Raw genomic sequence first — 17,896 nt, 5'->3', positions numbered from 1 at the left:
CATCCCTGGCAGTGCTCAAGGCCAGGTTGGACACAGGGGCTTGGAGCAAGCTGCTCCAGTGGAAGGGGTCCCTGGAGCTGGATGAGCTTTAAGGTCCCTTCAACCCCAACCAGTGTCAGTGATGAAAAAGGTTTCACATTAAGTGGCCAAATCCCAAATCACTTCCATGAAGGATTCAAATCTACTTTCTTTGCATGCAGAAGAGCCCAGGCCGGGTCAGTCTGCTGCAGACCATTCAGTTTGCTCACTGACCACAACCTTGTTGTTTCTGGCCCTCTCCTTCCACTGCTTGCATTGTCATTTGCATTGTTTAAAGTCCAAACAAGATCACTCCAGCTTGCAGCTCCGGCCCTTCTCGTTTCATACATCACCGCTCCCGCTGGAATCACAGCTTTGCATGGTATTTTGTCCATGTGCAAGAAGCAGAAGAGAAACCAGCTTACTCCTCTGAAATCCCATCGGCTCTGCAGTGCTGACAGCAGGGAAAACCTGCAGGCGGGTTAACAGATGTGATGGGGAGGCACAGAATTCCTGCTTCAGCCTTGTTTCAGCAGCCCTAGGGGTAGGAACCAACATGATGCTGGTTAAGAGCTCTGCACCTTGCTAGTAGCTGACCTGGTGCATATCCCTGCTCATCACGGTTAGCATCAGCAGTACTTGCCCAATCCTATTCCTTCTTGCAGATCCCTCGAGTCTTCAGGTATTTAACAGAAATCTGCTTATTCACATTTCTTTTCCCTTTTCCTTTCCCTGGTTAAAGCGCTCAACTCCACTCTTGATTCAGATTGCACAAAGATCTACTTACACTTGGAGTCTACGTGCTCATTCAGCTGCCCTAAGCCCTGAGAGCAGAGGAAGAGAAGGCTGCGAACAAGGCTCTCCTTGGAGCTGTTAACGACACCACGGACGCGGCTGAGGTCCTTTGAAAGCAGCAACGCTCTTGAAACAGAACACAGGATGAGGCCATGGATTTCACATTGACAGTTTTATTAACGCCAACTGGTTTAATCTTCGTTTTCTTTTTAAACAATAGCACAAAAATGGGTGAGGGAAGCAGTCTGACATTAGTCTGATGACCTTCCGAAATACAGTTAAGCCACACCACATACGAATTCCTGTTAAAGGGTAAAAAGAGACGGAACTCCAACCTTTGTAATTAGAGGGTGTTGTGTCTGGTTAGTAGACCACGCTGCTTTGGGAAGGGAATGATGGCACAGAGCTTGGACTTCATCAGCACGTCAGTCATCACTAATTTAAGGCTTCTGAATCAAATTACCATCGACATCACAGACAGGAACAAGAAGCTACTGTTGCTACGGCCAGGAGGAGCTTGGACAAGGCTGGGTCTTTTATAGCCAGGTTAACGGTGTGTCTCGAGGAGGAGAGACCTGCCCCAAAGAGCAGCCGGGAGAACCAGCCACACAGGAGTCACCTCCTCATCTGCATGCATGGGGAGGGTGCAATTTAGGGAGGGAGTGTGTGTGGTGGTGGTGGGGGGGGGGGGGGTAATAAAGAAAACCCAAACAAATTGCATGACTCTTTCTCTTCTTTAATGTGGCTATGAAAGATGTTTCCTTACAATCCCGTTATCTCTAAGAAGGACATCAGCAAGTGGATCCAAGGAGGAAAACCGAAGAGCAACAGAACATTTTGTCTTTGTGCTGAGAGATAACACAAAAGGGAGGGAACTCGCTATCCTGAGGTTGGGGGGGGGGGGAGCTGCAGGAACATCTCTCCCCAAAACCTCGCGCTTCCAATGATGCACGGACTCTATGTTATACCAGCTACCTGCCTTCCCCAGCGACCTGTTCCACACCGCCACGCTCAGAGGCACTCACCCATTCCTGCCCCAGGCTCGCCACAAAACTCCACTGACCCAGAAACCAGTGGGTTCCTTTGATTGAGCTTGGTTTCGGGAGGGGAGGGTGTAAAAACCAGAACATCTGTCAAGAAGTGGCAGGAGGGGGGTGTTAAATAGTTGAACCACTGACAAGGCTTGAGGAAGTTTCACAGTTTTGTTATGCTCTAGTTTATTACTATCATATTTACACATTTTTCTCTCTCTTTTTTTCCTTTCTTTTTTTTTGTGTGGTTGGTTTTTGTGGGTGGTTTTTTTTTTTTCTGAATTGCTGAGAATTTGACTAGGATTTCAATCTGGAGTGTGAGCAGGAACCAGTTAAACTACATTCATTGTCCAATCCCCACTGGCTTGAGAAAAAGACTCCAAATTCTTGGCATACGAATCAGGTGTTGGGTCGCTCCTCCCTCTCCCCATGAGGCGGCAGCAGGACTGCAGCAGGGGCATGCACAGCTTCACACCATAGCTGGTGGGGCCTTGCGCTGCAGGAAGTACTGGTGGATGTTGTCGGCGTCCCTCTTGAGCCAAGCTGCATTGAGCAGGATGTTCTCACAGCACTGCTGCACTGTGCGTTCTGCTGATGGAGCTGGGTGACTCTCAAAGAAGGCCTGTACGGAAAGCACACAACCAGCCATCAGGGTGGGAGCCAGGCACAGGGGAGATTAGAAGTCACCAAGTTCCCCGGGTTATACAGCCATGGGAATGAGGTTCTGCGGCTGAGCTGAGACCCAACTGCGTGCAGTTTTGGTGTCCTCAACATCAGGACTTGAGCTGTTGGAGCAAGTCCAGAGGAGGCCATGAGGATGAGCAGGGGCTGGAGCAGCTCCTGTATGGAGCCAGGCTGAGAACACTGGGGCTGTTCAGCCTGGAGAAGAGAAGCTGTGTGGAGACCTCAGAGCAGCTTCCAGTGTCTGAAGGGGGCTACAAGGATGCTGGAGAGGGGCTCTTCATCAGGGACTGTAGGGACAGGACAAGGGGTGATGGGTTCAAGCTGAAACAGGGGAAGTTCAGGCTGGATACAAGGAAGAAGTTCTTTACTGTGAGGGTGCTGAGGCGCTGGCACAGGGTGCCCAGAGAAGCTGTGGCTGCCCCATCCCTGGCAGTGCTCAAGGCCAGCATCCTGGGGAACATGGTTTAGTGTGAGGCATCCCTGTCCATGGCAGGGGGGTTGGAACTGGATGATCTTAAGGTCCTTTCCAACCCTAACTATTCTATGATTCTATGCCCACAGTCCTGCTCCCACCAGCATCACACACCGAGGCATCTGCAAGGTGCTTATCGCATTTGCAAGATGGGCGACTTCAGGTACAGAGAGGGAACAGCAAAATGCTCCATTTCTCTGCTCAGGAAAAGCAGCATTTCTACACCGCCTCCTGCCCCACCTTGTCCTTGCTGCCAGGGACAGCAAGCAGCACTTGAAGAGATGAGTTCAGTCCCTCATTGGGAAGCAACAAGCGAGCAGCAAATCAAGTGTGTATTTCTGGATACTTGGAAGAAGACACTAACAGAAGCCTCGAGTCATTTTGCAGAAGCATTTGTCTAGGTATCAGATTGCTGAGCGTTCTACCTAGGCCTCTTTCCAAGCTGCATAATGACCTCCAAGCACCAGCAGCACTCAGGAGTTTTGCTGAATAGTCTCACATTTCTTCCTCCAGAAGCAACAATATCGATCCCTTGCAAACAGCTGAAGAAACTGCACCAGAGGCTGCTGTGACTTTGCATTTTAGGGTTGGTTAAAGGGCAGAGCAAGCTGGCACGGCCGGGAGTCATCCCCCTGCTCAGGCAAGCAGGCTTGGGCAGATCACCTCACCCTCATGTCCACTACAGGGTGACACGGCGACTCAGGCACATGAAGTCCAGCAGCTAAAGGCCTGCTGCCTCAGGAAGCAATCCTGGAAAGCAGCTGTGATTTGGTCTGGGAAGTGGTTTGTGTTCTTTAAGAATGAAGTAACTCAAGAGGAAGATTCCTCTCTGAAATCACTTCTGCTACTAAATCCTTTCTAAGAAGAGATCACTGGGTGATGAACACTGATGGATGGAGTTCATGGCTCAGCTTGTCCTTTCAATAAGAACCCCTCCCAGGAATTTCCCTAACAGGAAAGTGATAATTAAGGGCCATATTTTTAAGTTTCTTCTCCCAGGAAGGAGTCCCTGTAAACGGGCAAAGAGTAAATGATAAAAGCTCCCCACGTTGTCAGAACTCCACCAAGCCCCGTGCCTGTGCTCCCAAGTGCGAGGGGATGCTCGAGCCCAGCACTGAAATCCCATCGCCTTGAGCCACCGACTTCACAACAGACTCTCTACAAACACATTCATCTGCTTTGCATCAAAGCCTTGCCCTTAGTACCCGGCACAAATGATCACATAAAGCTTTTTAACATAGAATTTAACTAATTCCTGCTGTGTTAATTCCCCTGGGTGCTAGTGCTGTCAGCCCCAAATGCGTTTTATCAGTCTGGGGAAGGAGAAAGTGGCAGCTTCAGTCTCAGCTTACTACAGAAGTTGTGACAACTACAGCTATCTTTAAAGGTTTTCTTCTGGGGAGGCTTAAATCCCTGCCAGAAACTGCGCTGGATGCGTGAAAGTAATGAAACGGGAATCGCATTGCTCTGAAAATGCCAATTTAACACCTTTCAATAAAATAACCTAAAGCAATCTGGGAACTGGGCAATAGACAAAATAGCCAGAGCCACAGTTCAAAGCACAGACTCATGCCTCTTCCATCAGTGCTTACAGTCCAGGGCACACAACGTCTGTCACAGATGAAGTTCATCGCTCCTTTCCTTACAATGTCTTACCTTAACTTCTGCAGCCATTTTATCATTTGCAAATCCATCCACTGTTAGCTGAAGGAAAAAACACCACATTAACCAAGGGTAAGCATTGAGCATCTCAAATCAGTTTAGGTTTGGTCCTGTACATGAACAGGGACAGGGTTTGTCTCAGCTGCACGTACCTTTATTAGTCTGGATATTAAGAATCCACCTTGGTATCGATTATAAAGTTCCTCCCAATTGTCCCTTACAAATTTCCAAGCAGCTTTCCTCCCCTGCTTGCTGCCTCCAGCTACTCCACCAATAACAGATACCGTGTCCTGGGGACGTACCTCTTCCTGAAGGTGAAAGTGTAGACAGGTATTCAAGAGTGTTCCAACAAATACAACATCCTGGCTTTATGCACTCCTACATCACATCTCTGAACACCACCTTCATCTTCCCCTCCCAAGCTTTAAGATACAACTCAAAGATTTAATCCTTAAGGCTATTCCTCCTATTCTAATGCATTCCAAGCACTCTGTCAGCAGAGGTGAAGGAAGGAGCAGCTTTCCCAGTGACTTACTGAAAGTGCAAAGGTGAGAACTTTTTGAATCAGTTCTGGTTGAGAGATGGCTCCAAGAACTCGTTCGATTCGGTTCTTCTCCTCCTGCATGTCTGCTTGCTTGTGAAGCTTCAAAGCCAAAGGGAGTAATATTAGTGCACAGGATTAAATGCTGACTTCTTACCCAGCACTGAACTAGAGCTGCCAGATTAGTCGTCAAGGGTAATACAAGACAAATTGAACTTGTTCATGAATCATCCTGCTGCTCTCCACATTACAGACCTCATTACATGTACATCAGCAGAAATTACCAGTAGTAATAAACTCATCTTCACCACTATATAAGGTCAAGTAGGACCACGCCTCCCAGCAATGAGAAAGAATCCTAAACTGAGAGCTGCAACACTCCACTAGGTGGCAATTTCCTACTACACACGGACCAAGGAAGCCCATAAGGAAGCCCAAGAGCTCACATCATCTGTAGAACATCAGCCTGAGCCTGTGTGCAGACAAACTACGTCTTAGAGGAACTTGTAGGGTGGAATATTTAGCTTCTCGTTGCATAAGCTGGCAGTGGTAACGAGAGTGTGCACTCACCTTCAGCATAGTGTCTAAAGTAGTACTATCTCCATGCTTCAAAATAGTTAGATATACCTAAGACAGAGCATAAACAAGGAAGGTCCTTCAAAACCCACACTTTCAGAAATGCAACCATCAATTTCTACATGTTTGGGTTAGATTTCAGACAAGCAAACAGATCTGGCACTGATCCCTTCCATGTTAAAAGTGGATTTGAAAGATGCATCAACTCCTTCAGCTCTTCCTCAATTTCAGCATGATTTTGGTAATTTCAACCACAGCAAAACACTAGAAATAGAGATCTTTGTACCAAGCCACACCTAAGTATTAAGTACTTCATATATACTCAATCCATATCCACCATAGTCAGACTTCGTGCTCTGCACAGCCAAGCTGACCACGGTGCTTTCGAACCTGGAGGATGCAGGCAGGTCGTGGCTGGATGCAAGCGAGGAGAAGTCAGCTCAAGTTCAGCACTGCACTTAAATAGTCTTCAAAACCCAAAGAGCAACACACTCTAGAGACCAGAGTTGCCCTGTGGCAGTCAGTGTGGGTACAGCTGAGCTTATGAGTTAGGACTATGTATTGGCCATGAGAGACGAGGCTTACTTGATTCAAGAGACACAGATGCTTGTACCATGCTCCCCAGTGTCATTTTCTGCATAACTGGCCTTCTCTCCATGCTCCTACTACATCTGCCAAAACCAGCTGGTCCCATACCTTGCCTCTAGCTTCCCTATTCTTGGAAATCCAAGAGCTCAGTGCACACAGTCCTAAGACAGAGGGGACAGCCTTTAGAGAACCAACATCTACAGTAACCTACAGGACTCCTCAGATCAGCTGACAGCACATGCTTTCCTTCCACATGGTCCTTAAATCGGCGTCGGGCTTCTTCTAATGTCGCCTTGTGCCCAGCTTTTCCTAGTTTGCCCAAGACCAGCCCTCTCAGAAGTGCATCTAGATGACCTAATGAGTAAGGAGCAGGAGGAAAACAGTATTATTTGGAGACACAATTCAACAATTATGTGTTCTTCTACCTAAAGTCATCAGGAAAGAGCTGCATAAGAATCATTCCACACGCTTGAGGATATCTAAAGAAACCTTTTCTCACCTTCCTTGGTGCCAGCTGGAGAATACATTGGTTTTTTCAGGGCAAGAGGGTCAGGAGAAGATGATTCCAGCCCAAACACAACAGGCTAGGCCTGTAACCTGAGCTAAGGCTGTACTAGTAACCATTTGCATCTGCAACAGGGCTAGGACAAGTAAACAGGCACACACATGGCTTTCCATCCTTGCAGTCTAATGAGTTTTAGGCACACCAATAGATGCAAAGCTAAAGAAGATCTGTAATCAGTCAGTGACCATTTTAGCTTGTGCCTGATAACAGGGGGTTATTGTGGGAGTTTGTGTTTGTCTGTCTGGTTTTAAGCATGGAAATACCCCTGAACACCTACTTCAGCCTCTTCTTCCTCCCTTCCCTCCCCGTTCCCAATATCTTGGTGGCTGATTTACACAGGAGTTTTCCAAAAGCACTACTGGATTTCAGAGCATAAGTTTCCTACCCTCTCCAGGTTTGGGGTCCCATCCCAGTCTCTCCCCTATTGGTGAAAAGACATCTTTCACGAACACCTGGATTTCCTCATAGAAGTCTGTGTGGGACAAGAGAGTTGAGAGGATCTCCAGGTTACAGCTGAGGTCACTCCACACAGTATAATTGGGCTCATTCACAAAAGCTTCCATGACTTTTAGAACCTCTACAGTGCTAATGATTCCAGCTCGGGCCTGGGAGAGGAAAAAACACAGATTAATCTTACTTCCAAACAGAATTAAGGTATTTAAGAGCTCATCACATTATTTTATAGCCTTCAGTTTGCACAGCCTGCGTATAAACTCTAGTTTCTCTGTTGCAGGGTTCTGCCACGATGACTTAACACTGGAGTCAAAGCACCTCATGGCACACGGTGCTTTTTATACACAGGTAAGCACTTTACAAGGAGACAGCTACACAATTCTAAGCACATTTTACAACCAAGAAACAGAGAAGGAAATAAAATGACTTAACAGAATTGCAGCAATGCTGGCAAGCACAAGCAAACCCCCAGAGTTATTCTCAGCCACCCACCACCAATCTTATTTTAACTAAAAACTGTAAAGATTTAGAGACTGAAGTTTTGCTCTTTGGGAATGAAAAGCTGCAGAAGTCATCTTTGCTTCCTGCTGCACCCATGAAGCAGTACAAGAAGTACCACTGCCTTTGCACCCCTCCCAGGGAGAGTTGATGTGAACTGCTTTACAGAGGCATGAAAACACCTCTACACTTAGTGCAGTTGATAATACCTCCCGTAGATGCCTCCAACCATTTCTGTTAATCTGGAACTAGACCAGTAATTTATGGTACTGGAAAAGAGGTGAAGATCAATTTTTATTATCTAAGCTATATTCACCTATGATAAAAATAGGATTAATACTGAAACCAAAGGAGGAGTCTAACACAATGTTCCTACGTGTCTGATTTGCTCATTGGGTTTCCCAGAGAAGCTGTGGCTGCCCCATCACTGGCAGTGCTCAAGGCCAGGTTGGATGGCGCTTGGAGCAACCTGCTCTAGTGGAAGGTGTCCCTGCCTGTGGCAGGCGTTTGGAACTGGATAAGCTTTAAGGTCCCTTCAACACAAACCATTCCATGGTTCTGTGATTTGGGAAACGACTCAGACTGCAGTCTCAAACCCCTTCAACTAAGCCACAACAGGAGTTACAAGCTAGAGAGGCAGGGTATCAAGCCCACATGTTTAGAAGTCTCCATTCATTTGCTGACTAGCAAGAAGAAGAAACACACTGTGAAATGCAGAGTACAGCAGCTGATGGTTCAGAGCTGGCAACACCAGCTTTGGGGGCAGTCCCAGTGAGAAGCCCCAACAGGCACCTCCAGTGGAGGACAGTTACAAGCCCAACTGCATAAGGCACATGGTGCTGACAGGGTTTGATAAAGTCGAGGGCATCACTGAAATCTCCTTATTTTGAGGAGTTAAAGCAGGTTCTCAAAATGATTTTGGAAGTAAAAACCCTACAGTTCTTCCCCTCCAGAGTGCAACAGGAGTTCTAGACACTGCTTCCATAGGGTTTTAAGTCTTAGACTACAAGTTCGAACTTGTCAAGGTAATAGCTGTGATGTATGCAATAATCCCAAAGGCACCTTGCCTCCAGAAGCTGAGGCTGCCTCTTCAGACACCCATTTCTGCAGTTCCTGTAGCTCTCTTATTAAACAGAGCAGCAAAGGGTTGCTTACCAGAGAGAAAAGATCATTCTGCAGGCCAAGCCTGTCCACAGGGGGTAGGGAGAGGTCTTTGATGGCTGGTATTAAACTCTCCAGCATGTCAGGGCTATACTGGGTACGGTAAAACCCAACTGTTCCAAGGTTTAACTGAAAAGTACCAAAAGAGCAAACAAGAATTAGAAGTAAGGAATAAAGGAGGAAATGCCTTTTAGTTTTTGGACCTTTCTCAGTTTAGTTGGTGTCTGTAATAGACCTTAACTTACAGATTTGTACTCATCTGCCTACAGCAAAAGCTTTCCCACTAATGAAAGATGAACAGGACTATTTTTGCTCCGGATGGATTTTAACTAAACTGGGGCTGCCACAGGGTACCAGGAAAGCCCCCCCAGTTCAACTCAAATGCTGGTTGCACACTGGTTTTATGGTTTGGGCTTCTATAAGGTTCAGGTTTTCATTGTCTAGACCAGTCTGGGAAGGCAAAGGACTACATTAAGTGTTACAGAGAGGAGCTAATACTCAGTAGCAGCACAGAGGCCCTTCCATAAGAAAAACAAGACTGCAGGGGAGGGGGGAGAATAAAGGAAGAGGTAAATGAAATGTGAGGGAACCTGACAGTGACAAACTTCCCTCCAGGAATATGTTCTTGGTGTCAGCTCACCTTCACCCACTGGTCTGGTTTGGTGTCTTTCAAAACCAAGGTGAGCTCTGGTTTGTCCATCAGTATTTGCATTTTGGCACAGGTGGGGTCATCACTTGTACAAATACTTATGGGGACCATCCACATGGGCAAATCCTCCCCTGAAAGAAGAAATAACAAAAAGGAAGGGCTAAGGACAAAGGATGAGTGCACCCAACACTGAGATACCCTGCCTGATGCTCAGACAAGGCTCAGCAGCAGCTGAAGCAAGGCTACTTAGATTGAAATCTAAAAAGCCACAAATCTGAAGGAAAAGGGCAGTTCTAAAGCTAAACCCCAAGAATCTCCAAATCACCTTTCAAGCCAAATGCTTTAATTTCTATAAGCATGGAAAATGGGTGGAATCTGTGTCTGCAGACAGTGCTGGCTGCTTCCTGAGGCATTTTTATCTCAGCACTTCTATAAAGCCAGCAGCTTCCACAGCTCCTCAGATGGCCTTAAACTGGCCATCAGAAAAGCATCTTGGAATGAAACCCAAACCAAAGGCTGCAGACGAACACTGTTCTCCATGCAAGGAGGACATGGAAACCACATGTGAAAGCAGTCAAGCTTGGCTTTTCTGCAGTTTAACAGATACTTCAACACCTGAACCCAAGGAGAGCACCTGCCTGTGGTTTCATCCCTGCTATTGCACAGCAAGCAGTGAGCACACCATTCCTGCTTTTAGCACTCATCTTACCAGTATATGGTCCACTGGCACAGAATTTCTTCTGGACTAACTTCAGCACTTTGTCATCTTCTTGCTGAGGGAAGGAAAAGAAAGGGAGAAGAGGAAAAGGAATTCTCAGAATATCTCATCTCAGCTTCTCTATATCACGATTCATTCCTGTGCCCTCTGTTCAAAGGAGTAACTTATACTCCTCTAGAAAAAGAAGCATTCCAAAAAAAACCATTCCAAAGCATTCATCCCTGTTATTGTTAACACACACATACCCCATTCCTCATTTGAATTTGTGTGACTTCAGCTTCCAGGCAGTAATCCTCACTCACCCTGCAATCTTGTAGAATAAGCACAACTGAACTGGAGGGAGAAGCAAAACGTGTGGCAAAGGGAGCTAAGTCAGATATTCCTTCCCCCCAGCACACATTTCACACACAAAGAGCCAAGAGGCAAGGTCAGCAAACTCCCAGCACATGATCTAGAGAGCCTGTGGAATAACTCCCTGTTGCTTTGCATTAGGTTCCTCAAGTGAGCTGCACTTCCCCTCTCTTCAACACAGAACTGTCACTCAACGGTGACCCACTGTGCTGCCTCCTGATCAAAGAGAGGGATTCAAATAACTGGGTGCTAAAGACAGAACTTGCCATCTGAAGCGCTGAAAACCACACAGTTAGATTTACCTGTTCAGCTTCCACATAAATGAGTGGAAATCCCATTTGTTTGGTCCATGTGTTCATCACAGCAGCAATAGGTTTCCCACTAACTTCTTCCAGGCTTTCCCAGAGATCCTCTGCAGAAGAGAAGTCTGACTCAGGACTCCCAGAGTCTTGCCATGTCAGGCACTATTAGGGACACGCTATGGGCACCGGATGGGGGAGGCTGTATTGCTACTCCTGTTTGTCCTTCATGTTTTGGGTTGTGCTTTTATCAAACCATAACAAATGATAGGCAAGAAAAAGGCAATAGTTTAAACCACTCGTAAGGGGAAAAGAGGGAGAAGGAATCTTCTTTACTACTCAAAAAAATGCAATCAAGACACATTGTGATACATGAGCAAAAAGGAGCATCAAATATTCAAAATGGTAAACAGAAAAAGCTTTTCCTTAAAGCTTTTCATCTATTATGCCAAGAGCTGATCGAACAACAGGGGCTGGTTTTGGCTGCTAGAGCACGATGTTCCACTTCCATATTTATGCCTGCTACACAAAAAGGGTTTGAGTAAAGAAAGCGCTGCGAGATGTTAGGGAAGACTTTGAACTGTTTAATCATACATGCAATCAATACTGCAAAAGGAAGCTTGCAAAAAGGCTTACTTGGCAAATCAACATACTCCATTTCTAAATTAGATTAGTACACAGATGGGGTTATCAAGGCGAAATGCAGCGCTTGCAGATTACCCCAACCACGTACTCCTGAGAGAGAGAACCATTAAAGGATGCTGAATTCTGGCTGTGCAGGGGACTCATTGTATGAAACCAGAAACAAGCCAATTAGTTCCTTGCATTTCAGTTCTTTCGGGTGGAAAAGCAGCTGTTTGAGAATCCATCACTTTAGCACTAAAGAATTTGTTTCCAGGAATCAATTCTCTGTAAAGCACATAACCACCAACACTTACCTGTAGCTGCATTCTTCTGCTGGAACTTCTTTAAATACAGATTCATTCCTTTCCGAAAGTCCTGGAACATACAATTGAACGTGTAATGGCACCAGGAGGGAGGGTTTTCAGTCCTCCCTCCACACTGCATTTGCATTCAAGAATCAGCCAAGGAATCTTAGGATCAGTACGTACATCTGTAACTCCTACGTTTTCCCACTATCTTATTTCTCCTTGGTAAGTTTAAAGAGAGCCCAAATACAAAACATAGATTTAAGGGAGTTTTTTTACTGTGAAAAGATTTGACAATCTACATTTGGCTTTTTAACAACAATCTTCTTACCTCATCACCAATGTAGTCGTGTAGCATTCGGATTACAGATGCTCCCTTGCTGTAAGAAATAGCATCGAATATTTCATCTACTTCGGAGGGATGGCCAACACTAACCTGTGGTAAATGGGATAACTCACAGTCAGAACCATGTTAACTGCCGTTAAGGTTTTGATTTTGCTTGTCCTAGTGTTTAAGGAGCTGACTTCTCCCTGTAGAAAGCACATGCACATCCATCACTAAGCTATCTTAGTGGATTCTCTGCCCCTGGGCAGTTCAGCTTCTCCACATATGGTTGGGTTAGGATTGGTTTATAGGTTAAACATACTTTAACTAAGGTTTTGGTATTCAATCGAATAGACTTTGCTTCAATCCTTTGGTTCAACGCTTACCCAAATGCAAAAACAACCCCAGTGGAAATAGAAGATAGAAGATGACAGAATTACTTCAATAGGATGACTGTTGTCTAAGGCATCGAGCTCTTGAGCACGGGTGTAGTCAGCAGAAACAAACTGAGTCCAGATATCATACTCGGGGAAACAGTGATCCACACACAGGTACTCAATCCAGGAGGCAAATCCTTCATTCAGCCAGAGGTGGGTCCACCATTCCTGGAAAGAGAAGATGGCAGAATGAAGAAGAAGCTTCCAAACAGCTTCATGTAATCCACAGTAAGTCTGCAGCAAAGATAAGCTGTTAAGGGCCTAGTTTAATGCCAATCAGAGAAACACTTGTAAGCACAAATTCCTCTCTATAAGGAAGTCCTCAACCCAAGAAGTAATCGGCACCCAAACCCCATCTTCCCCTTCAGTTTTACAAACTCTGAATGGAGGAAAATGCCTCAGGTACAAGTGAGATTCCAAATTAAGTTAAAACTGGCTGATTTGGGGCTGCAGAAGCCACGCACGTTTTACCGAATGCTTGCAACACAAGGAACTCCCAAACCTGTAAAGTACCTGGATTCAAGCACCTGCTTGCAGGGTCTTGGGAAAAGGAATGTTGGATCTAATGAATGGAGTTAAGCTGAAACCATTTGTGAGGAGCAGAAGCTGACAGAGAGGGTTCAGGTTTTAGCACTAAATGGGATTTCTTTGCAGATTTCAGCCTTTGCTGGCTTTTATTCCCAGCAAAATGACTTAAAGCGTTCGGACAGGCAGCTCCCCAGATATCCAGAGTAATTCAGATGAGCTACTACTGAGCAACTTCTCAGCTACTGGACCAGAACTTGCAAGGCTGAGCTGGTAACTCAGCCTGCTTGGTATAAGAAGCCTGATGAGTGAATTGTGCCTCCCTGAAAGGGAAACAGTGGATTACTGCTTCCAAGCAACCTGGCTAACCAGAATCATTCCCATGGAACACCTACTCAACTCTTAACTGTATTCAAACAACTAAACATCACTTCACATGGAAAAGATCTAGGAATACTTCTAAAGAACACACTAGTAAAGAGGGAAGTGGTAATAAAACACTAGTGAAATGTCTGTTTTCAATACAGCATGCCTGCTACAAAGGAGCACTTGAACACACACATGATATGAAGCACATGTCAAAGAGAACTAGAAGAACGTGTAACTGTTAGATACCATGGTCACAAGGTTTCCAAACCACTGATGAGCAAGTTCATGTCCTACAACCAGAGCAACCCACTGGCGAGATGAAGAACAGGAATTTTTGGGGTCAATGAGCAATGCAGTCTCCCTGTAGTTAAGAGAGAAGGAAAACTCAACAGAGTGGTACATGCCCAGAGGATAAAACACAATCAAAAGTAGGTTAAATGACCTAAGCAAGCTAAAAAGTGATCAGTGCAACTGAGAAAAACCAAAAGGTGTTTCAGTTTAGACATTATTTTGGGAAGTTCCACAGCTGTTGGAATGCTTTGGAGCAGTAATTCCTTATGGCATGCAAGAAAACCAGCGCAAAAACCCAGGCAGGAACAAGAAATTTTCCTTCATTTATAAAATAGCTCACCTACATAATCTAGGACCCTTAACTCCCTTTGCACTGCATGATGGATGCACAGCAAGTCTCTCCCTCCCTCATCCCCAAAGGAATTCCAGCTCTTCCAAGTGCACAACCAGCCGTGTTACACTCGCCACTGCACACGAGTCTCCACACAGGGCACACACATGTAGACACACAAGCACTTCCTAGGTCAGGCACACCAGCTAGAACCCCCCTATCATGAGCAGGACTTGGTGGCTCACTCAAAGGGGATCTCAAAAGGGATGGTGCCTGCAGGTTCTGCCAACCCAAAGGGATGGAGCAAGCGTGCCAAACAGTGTATGGAGGGGAGGAATTAACAGCACAATGGGGTTTTTTTCTACAAGGAGTAAAATACCAGGTTTCATTGGCACTGTGCTAAGCAGACAAGTAGATCTGGGTTTAGTTTTCAACCTGGGCTCAATTTTCCATTTCAGTTTTAAAGGCCAAATTAAAAAGTGTAGCAGAAGAAATCCCAACTATTCCAGGCTTTAAAGTCCAAAGCTGACATGAGCAATGTTGTCCGAAGTGGAAGGAAAAGCATTCTAACAATGAGCACAGAGAGTGGAATAATATCAAGCAAAAGCAGAACAGCTTGATCAGCTGAAAGGAAAACAAAAAGCAAACTGAAAAGGCAGGCAAGTCCGTTGTAATTTACTTGTCTCCACATGGTTGTACTGTGGGTGTAATTTACCAACTTGCCTATGACATAAAGTAACTCTTCCAGCTGTGTCAGTGAGTACATCACTTTTACAGGGGCCGGGGGGGGAAAGGGATGAAGAAAGTTCTCTTGTGGAACAGGCAGTACTGCCAGACACTTCAAAACCTCACGCCCTTGGACAGTGGTTGTACTAACTCATTCTGGCCTTCCTAAGGGTTGTACAATGCACGCTGCTGCAGAAGTCAAAATCATCCAAACCGAAGCGAGAGTTGAAGGTATTTACTCAGTCTTAGTTGGGATGATACCCAATAATTACAGCTGCCTACAACTAATCCAATTACTTCCAAGAATTAGTGAACAAAGAGGGGGAAAGACAGTATTTTAACAGCATACCTATAAGTAACAAGGCCCCAGTTCTCCATGGCACCTTTATAAAATAAATACAAAGGTTTATTGATATTGATACACACCTCTTCCTAAAGGTTTGAAATTCAAATAAAAGACAGTTCATCAATAAAGTGAGTTACTTTACCAGCAGCAAAGTCTGCAATAGCTATGAGATCAATTTTAGGAAGAGGGTAAGGAACATTGAAGTAGTCCTTATAAAAAGGCAGAGTTTTAGCAGCAACCTGTAAGAAATGAGAGGAGAAATGTTAACTTAGAACAATTGGTGAAACTTGGAAATTTATGACTGAAACTGCCCTAAGAAAGCAGCAGACACAAGATTTCTTCCAGAAGCCCCATTCCCAGCTTCCAGAGCACAATGGTTTGGAAGACTCCCATCCCCTTCTTCTCCCAGGCTGTAGCCTACCCTTCAGCATTTCTCATCGTCTTTGAGCCCAAGTCTCCATCACCAAATCAGAGCTGAACTAAACCGTATGTTTTTGTCATTAGAGACATCAGTTTGCCCACAGCTGCCATTCTCTTTAATACCAAGCCCAGTCTCTCCGAGCCATTAAAGCAAACAAAAGCAGCCTCACGAGCTCTGTGTGGACCGAGGTAACTGAAGGAGGAGTCCAGGCTGGCGGAGATCACTGCAGCAGGACCAAAGTCACCCTGAGCACATTTACCTCTAATGCAAACTTTCCTTGTTCTGCTTTGCCCACAGGAGTGTAAACACGCACTAAGACACCATCCAGGGACCTGGCCTCTACGAAGTCATATTCTCCCACCACGAAGGCTACAAGATAGGTGGACATTATCGGGGTACGGGCAAACTTCACTTCCACCAGGTTCTCATCATCCGGGTACGGCTTCCTGTCAACAACATTCTTCCAACAGGAAAGGAAATGGTTAGTTTCGTGGAAGTGGAACTGGGTTACACAATCCATTTGAGTGACTATTCCATCGGTATGAGTCATGCATTTAAAACTGAACGGACTCCTCTGACAATGATTTTAAAGATACAGACCATGATGTAGTTCCCCTTCCGAACTAAAAATGCCCCGTCACCATGGACGTGGACTTTCAGAACTTACATTCCATTACTATGGAATGCATATTTCATATTCCGGCCATCAGCTGCTGGCCTTCAGAGAAAGTATTGCCCACATCCCAGTAAAGCATCAGGCTTTCACTTTTAAATCATAGAATCAAAGAATAACAAGGGTTGGAAAGGACCTTAAGATCATGCAGTTCCAACCCCCTGCCATGGGCAGGGATGCATCACACTAGACCAGCTTGCTCCAAGCCCGTGTCCAACCTGGCCTTGAGCACTGTCAGGGATGGGGCAGCCACAGCTTCTCTGGGCACCCTGTGCCAGCGCCTCAGCACCCTCACAGTAAAGAACTTCTTCCTTATATCTAACATGAACTTCCCCTGTTGAAGTTTGAACCCATCACCCCTTGTCCTATCGCTCCAGTCCCTGATGAAGAGAAACAGAAACCACAACCACGTGGTCAGAAACCATAACCACGCGGGTGAGGTTTGCCTTTACAAGTAACAATGAAAGTCAGCTACTGGCATTAAAAAAGTCTATTTTTAAACTGACTTGCTCTTCTCCAGCAACGTAATCTAGAGATACATGCACCATATATCAAGTAGCAACCTGTATTTGTGACTGAGATACATCTACTTGCACGCTTTATCCCAGAAATTCCCTGGAGCAGAAAACATGCTTATTTATCTCTAGTGCTTACGTAGCTATAACAGCTATATCAACACATGAAGGCCTCTTTTCTTTGCAGTCACTCTTCATCAAGCAGCACGTGGTTTGACATATGCTAAGAGCTTTTTAACCCACCGCCGCTGCGGTCTGTACAACCTGTTAGGGTTTTGGGCTAGGACCTGACATCGCAATCTCATCACACACTATTAACTCTCAAATAATCGGTTCCTACAGCTTCGTTTAAAACAGTCTGCTCACACATCAAGAACTTACCATATTGGACAAAGCTACTCTGTCTTTAGGAACCACCAAAGAAATATCAAATGTTGCTTTAATGGCAGGCTCATCCCAGCAAGGGAAAGCTCTGCGAGCATCAGTAGCCTGAAGGAAACAAAAGAGCATTAAACAACCAAACGGCAAGAGATTGTGGCAATAACACACAGAGAAAAATGCAGCACATTTTAGAGGCAAGGAGTTGGGTAAATGCTGGCGAGTCATTGGTGTGGAGCCTCTTCACTGACACTCTTGACCTCTGCATTAGAGCGTTTTATTTGGATTTCTCTCTTGGTTTTAAGGGAAACTAATAAAAAGCAGCTGAAAAGCACTCTGTGCTCTGATGGAATTCTACAGGCGGAGTGGAATTCAGCAGAGTCATGACAAGCAAAGCTCAGTCATGTGAAAGCAGAGAGGGCACCCAGGCGTTCACAGACCGTACACACAAGACCCCCTAGTTGTGTTCTGTCAGCACGCTGCACCCATGAAACGTTCCATTTGTACCAGGGAAGTGCTCCCTGCTTTTATATAACCAGGCAGATAACTATGGGATTATAATTCTGTTG

The 17,896-nt window shown here is 45.5% G+C and overlaps 1 protein-coding gene across 1 annotated transcript in view; it reads right to left on the bottom strand.

Annotated features, from left to right (window-relative positions):
• Positions 1–970: 970 nt before the first annotated feature.
• The window catches only part of NPEPPS (aminopeptidase puromycin sensitive), a 34,130-nt gene continuing 17,204 nt past the window's right edge, over positions 971–17,896 (bottom strand). Inside the window, exons 5-23 of the mRNA XM_065699409.1 lie at positions 17,331–17,438; positions 16,021–16,221; positions 15,483–15,579; positions 15,344–15,377; positions 13,893–14,007; positions 12,756–12,920; positions 12,322–12,426; positions 12,000–12,060; positions 11,065–11,174; positions 10,403–10,466; positions 9,685–9,824; positions 9,039–9,173; positions 7,318–7,537; positions 6,579–6,721; positions 5,774–5,830; positions 5,198–5,305; positions 4,815–4,970; positions 4,657–4,704; positions 971–2,466 (exon numbers count right to left, since the gene is read on the bottom strand). Of these exons, the coding sequence (XP_065555481.1) occupies positions 2,314–2,466; positions 4,657–4,704; positions 4,815–4,970; positions 5,198–5,305; positions 5,774–5,830; positions 6,579–6,721; positions 7,318–7,537; positions 9,039–9,173; positions 9,685–9,824; positions 10,403–10,466; positions 11,065–11,174; positions 12,000–12,060; positions 12,322–12,426; positions 12,756–12,920; positions 13,893–14,007; positions 15,344–15,377; positions 15,483–15,579; positions 16,021–16,221; positions 17,331–17,438 (2,220 nt within the window). The 3' untranslated portion in view covers positions 971–2,313. The remainder of the gene's footprint in view (positions 2,467–4,656; positions 4,705–4,814; positions 4,971–5,197; positions 5,306–5,773; positions 5,831–6,578; positions 6,722–7,317; positions 7,538–9,038; positions 9,174–9,684; positions 9,825–10,402; positions 10,467–11,064; positions 11,175–11,999; positions 12,061–12,321; positions 12,427–12,755; positions 12,921–13,892; positions 14,008–15,343; positions 15,378–15,482; positions 15,580–16,020; positions 16,222–17,330; positions 17,439–17,896) is intronic.

Source organism: Lathamus discolor, chromosome 20, assembly GCF_037157495.1.
Source record: "Lathamus discolor isolate bLatDis1 chromosome 20, bLatDis1.hap1, whole genome shotgun sequence".
Lineage (NCBI taxonomy): Eukaryota > Metazoa > Chordata > Aves > Psittaciformes > Psittacidae > Lathamus > Lathamus discolor.
Note: the sequence above shows the minus strand (reverse complement) of the source record. Positions and strands in the feature narration are given on the sequence as shown.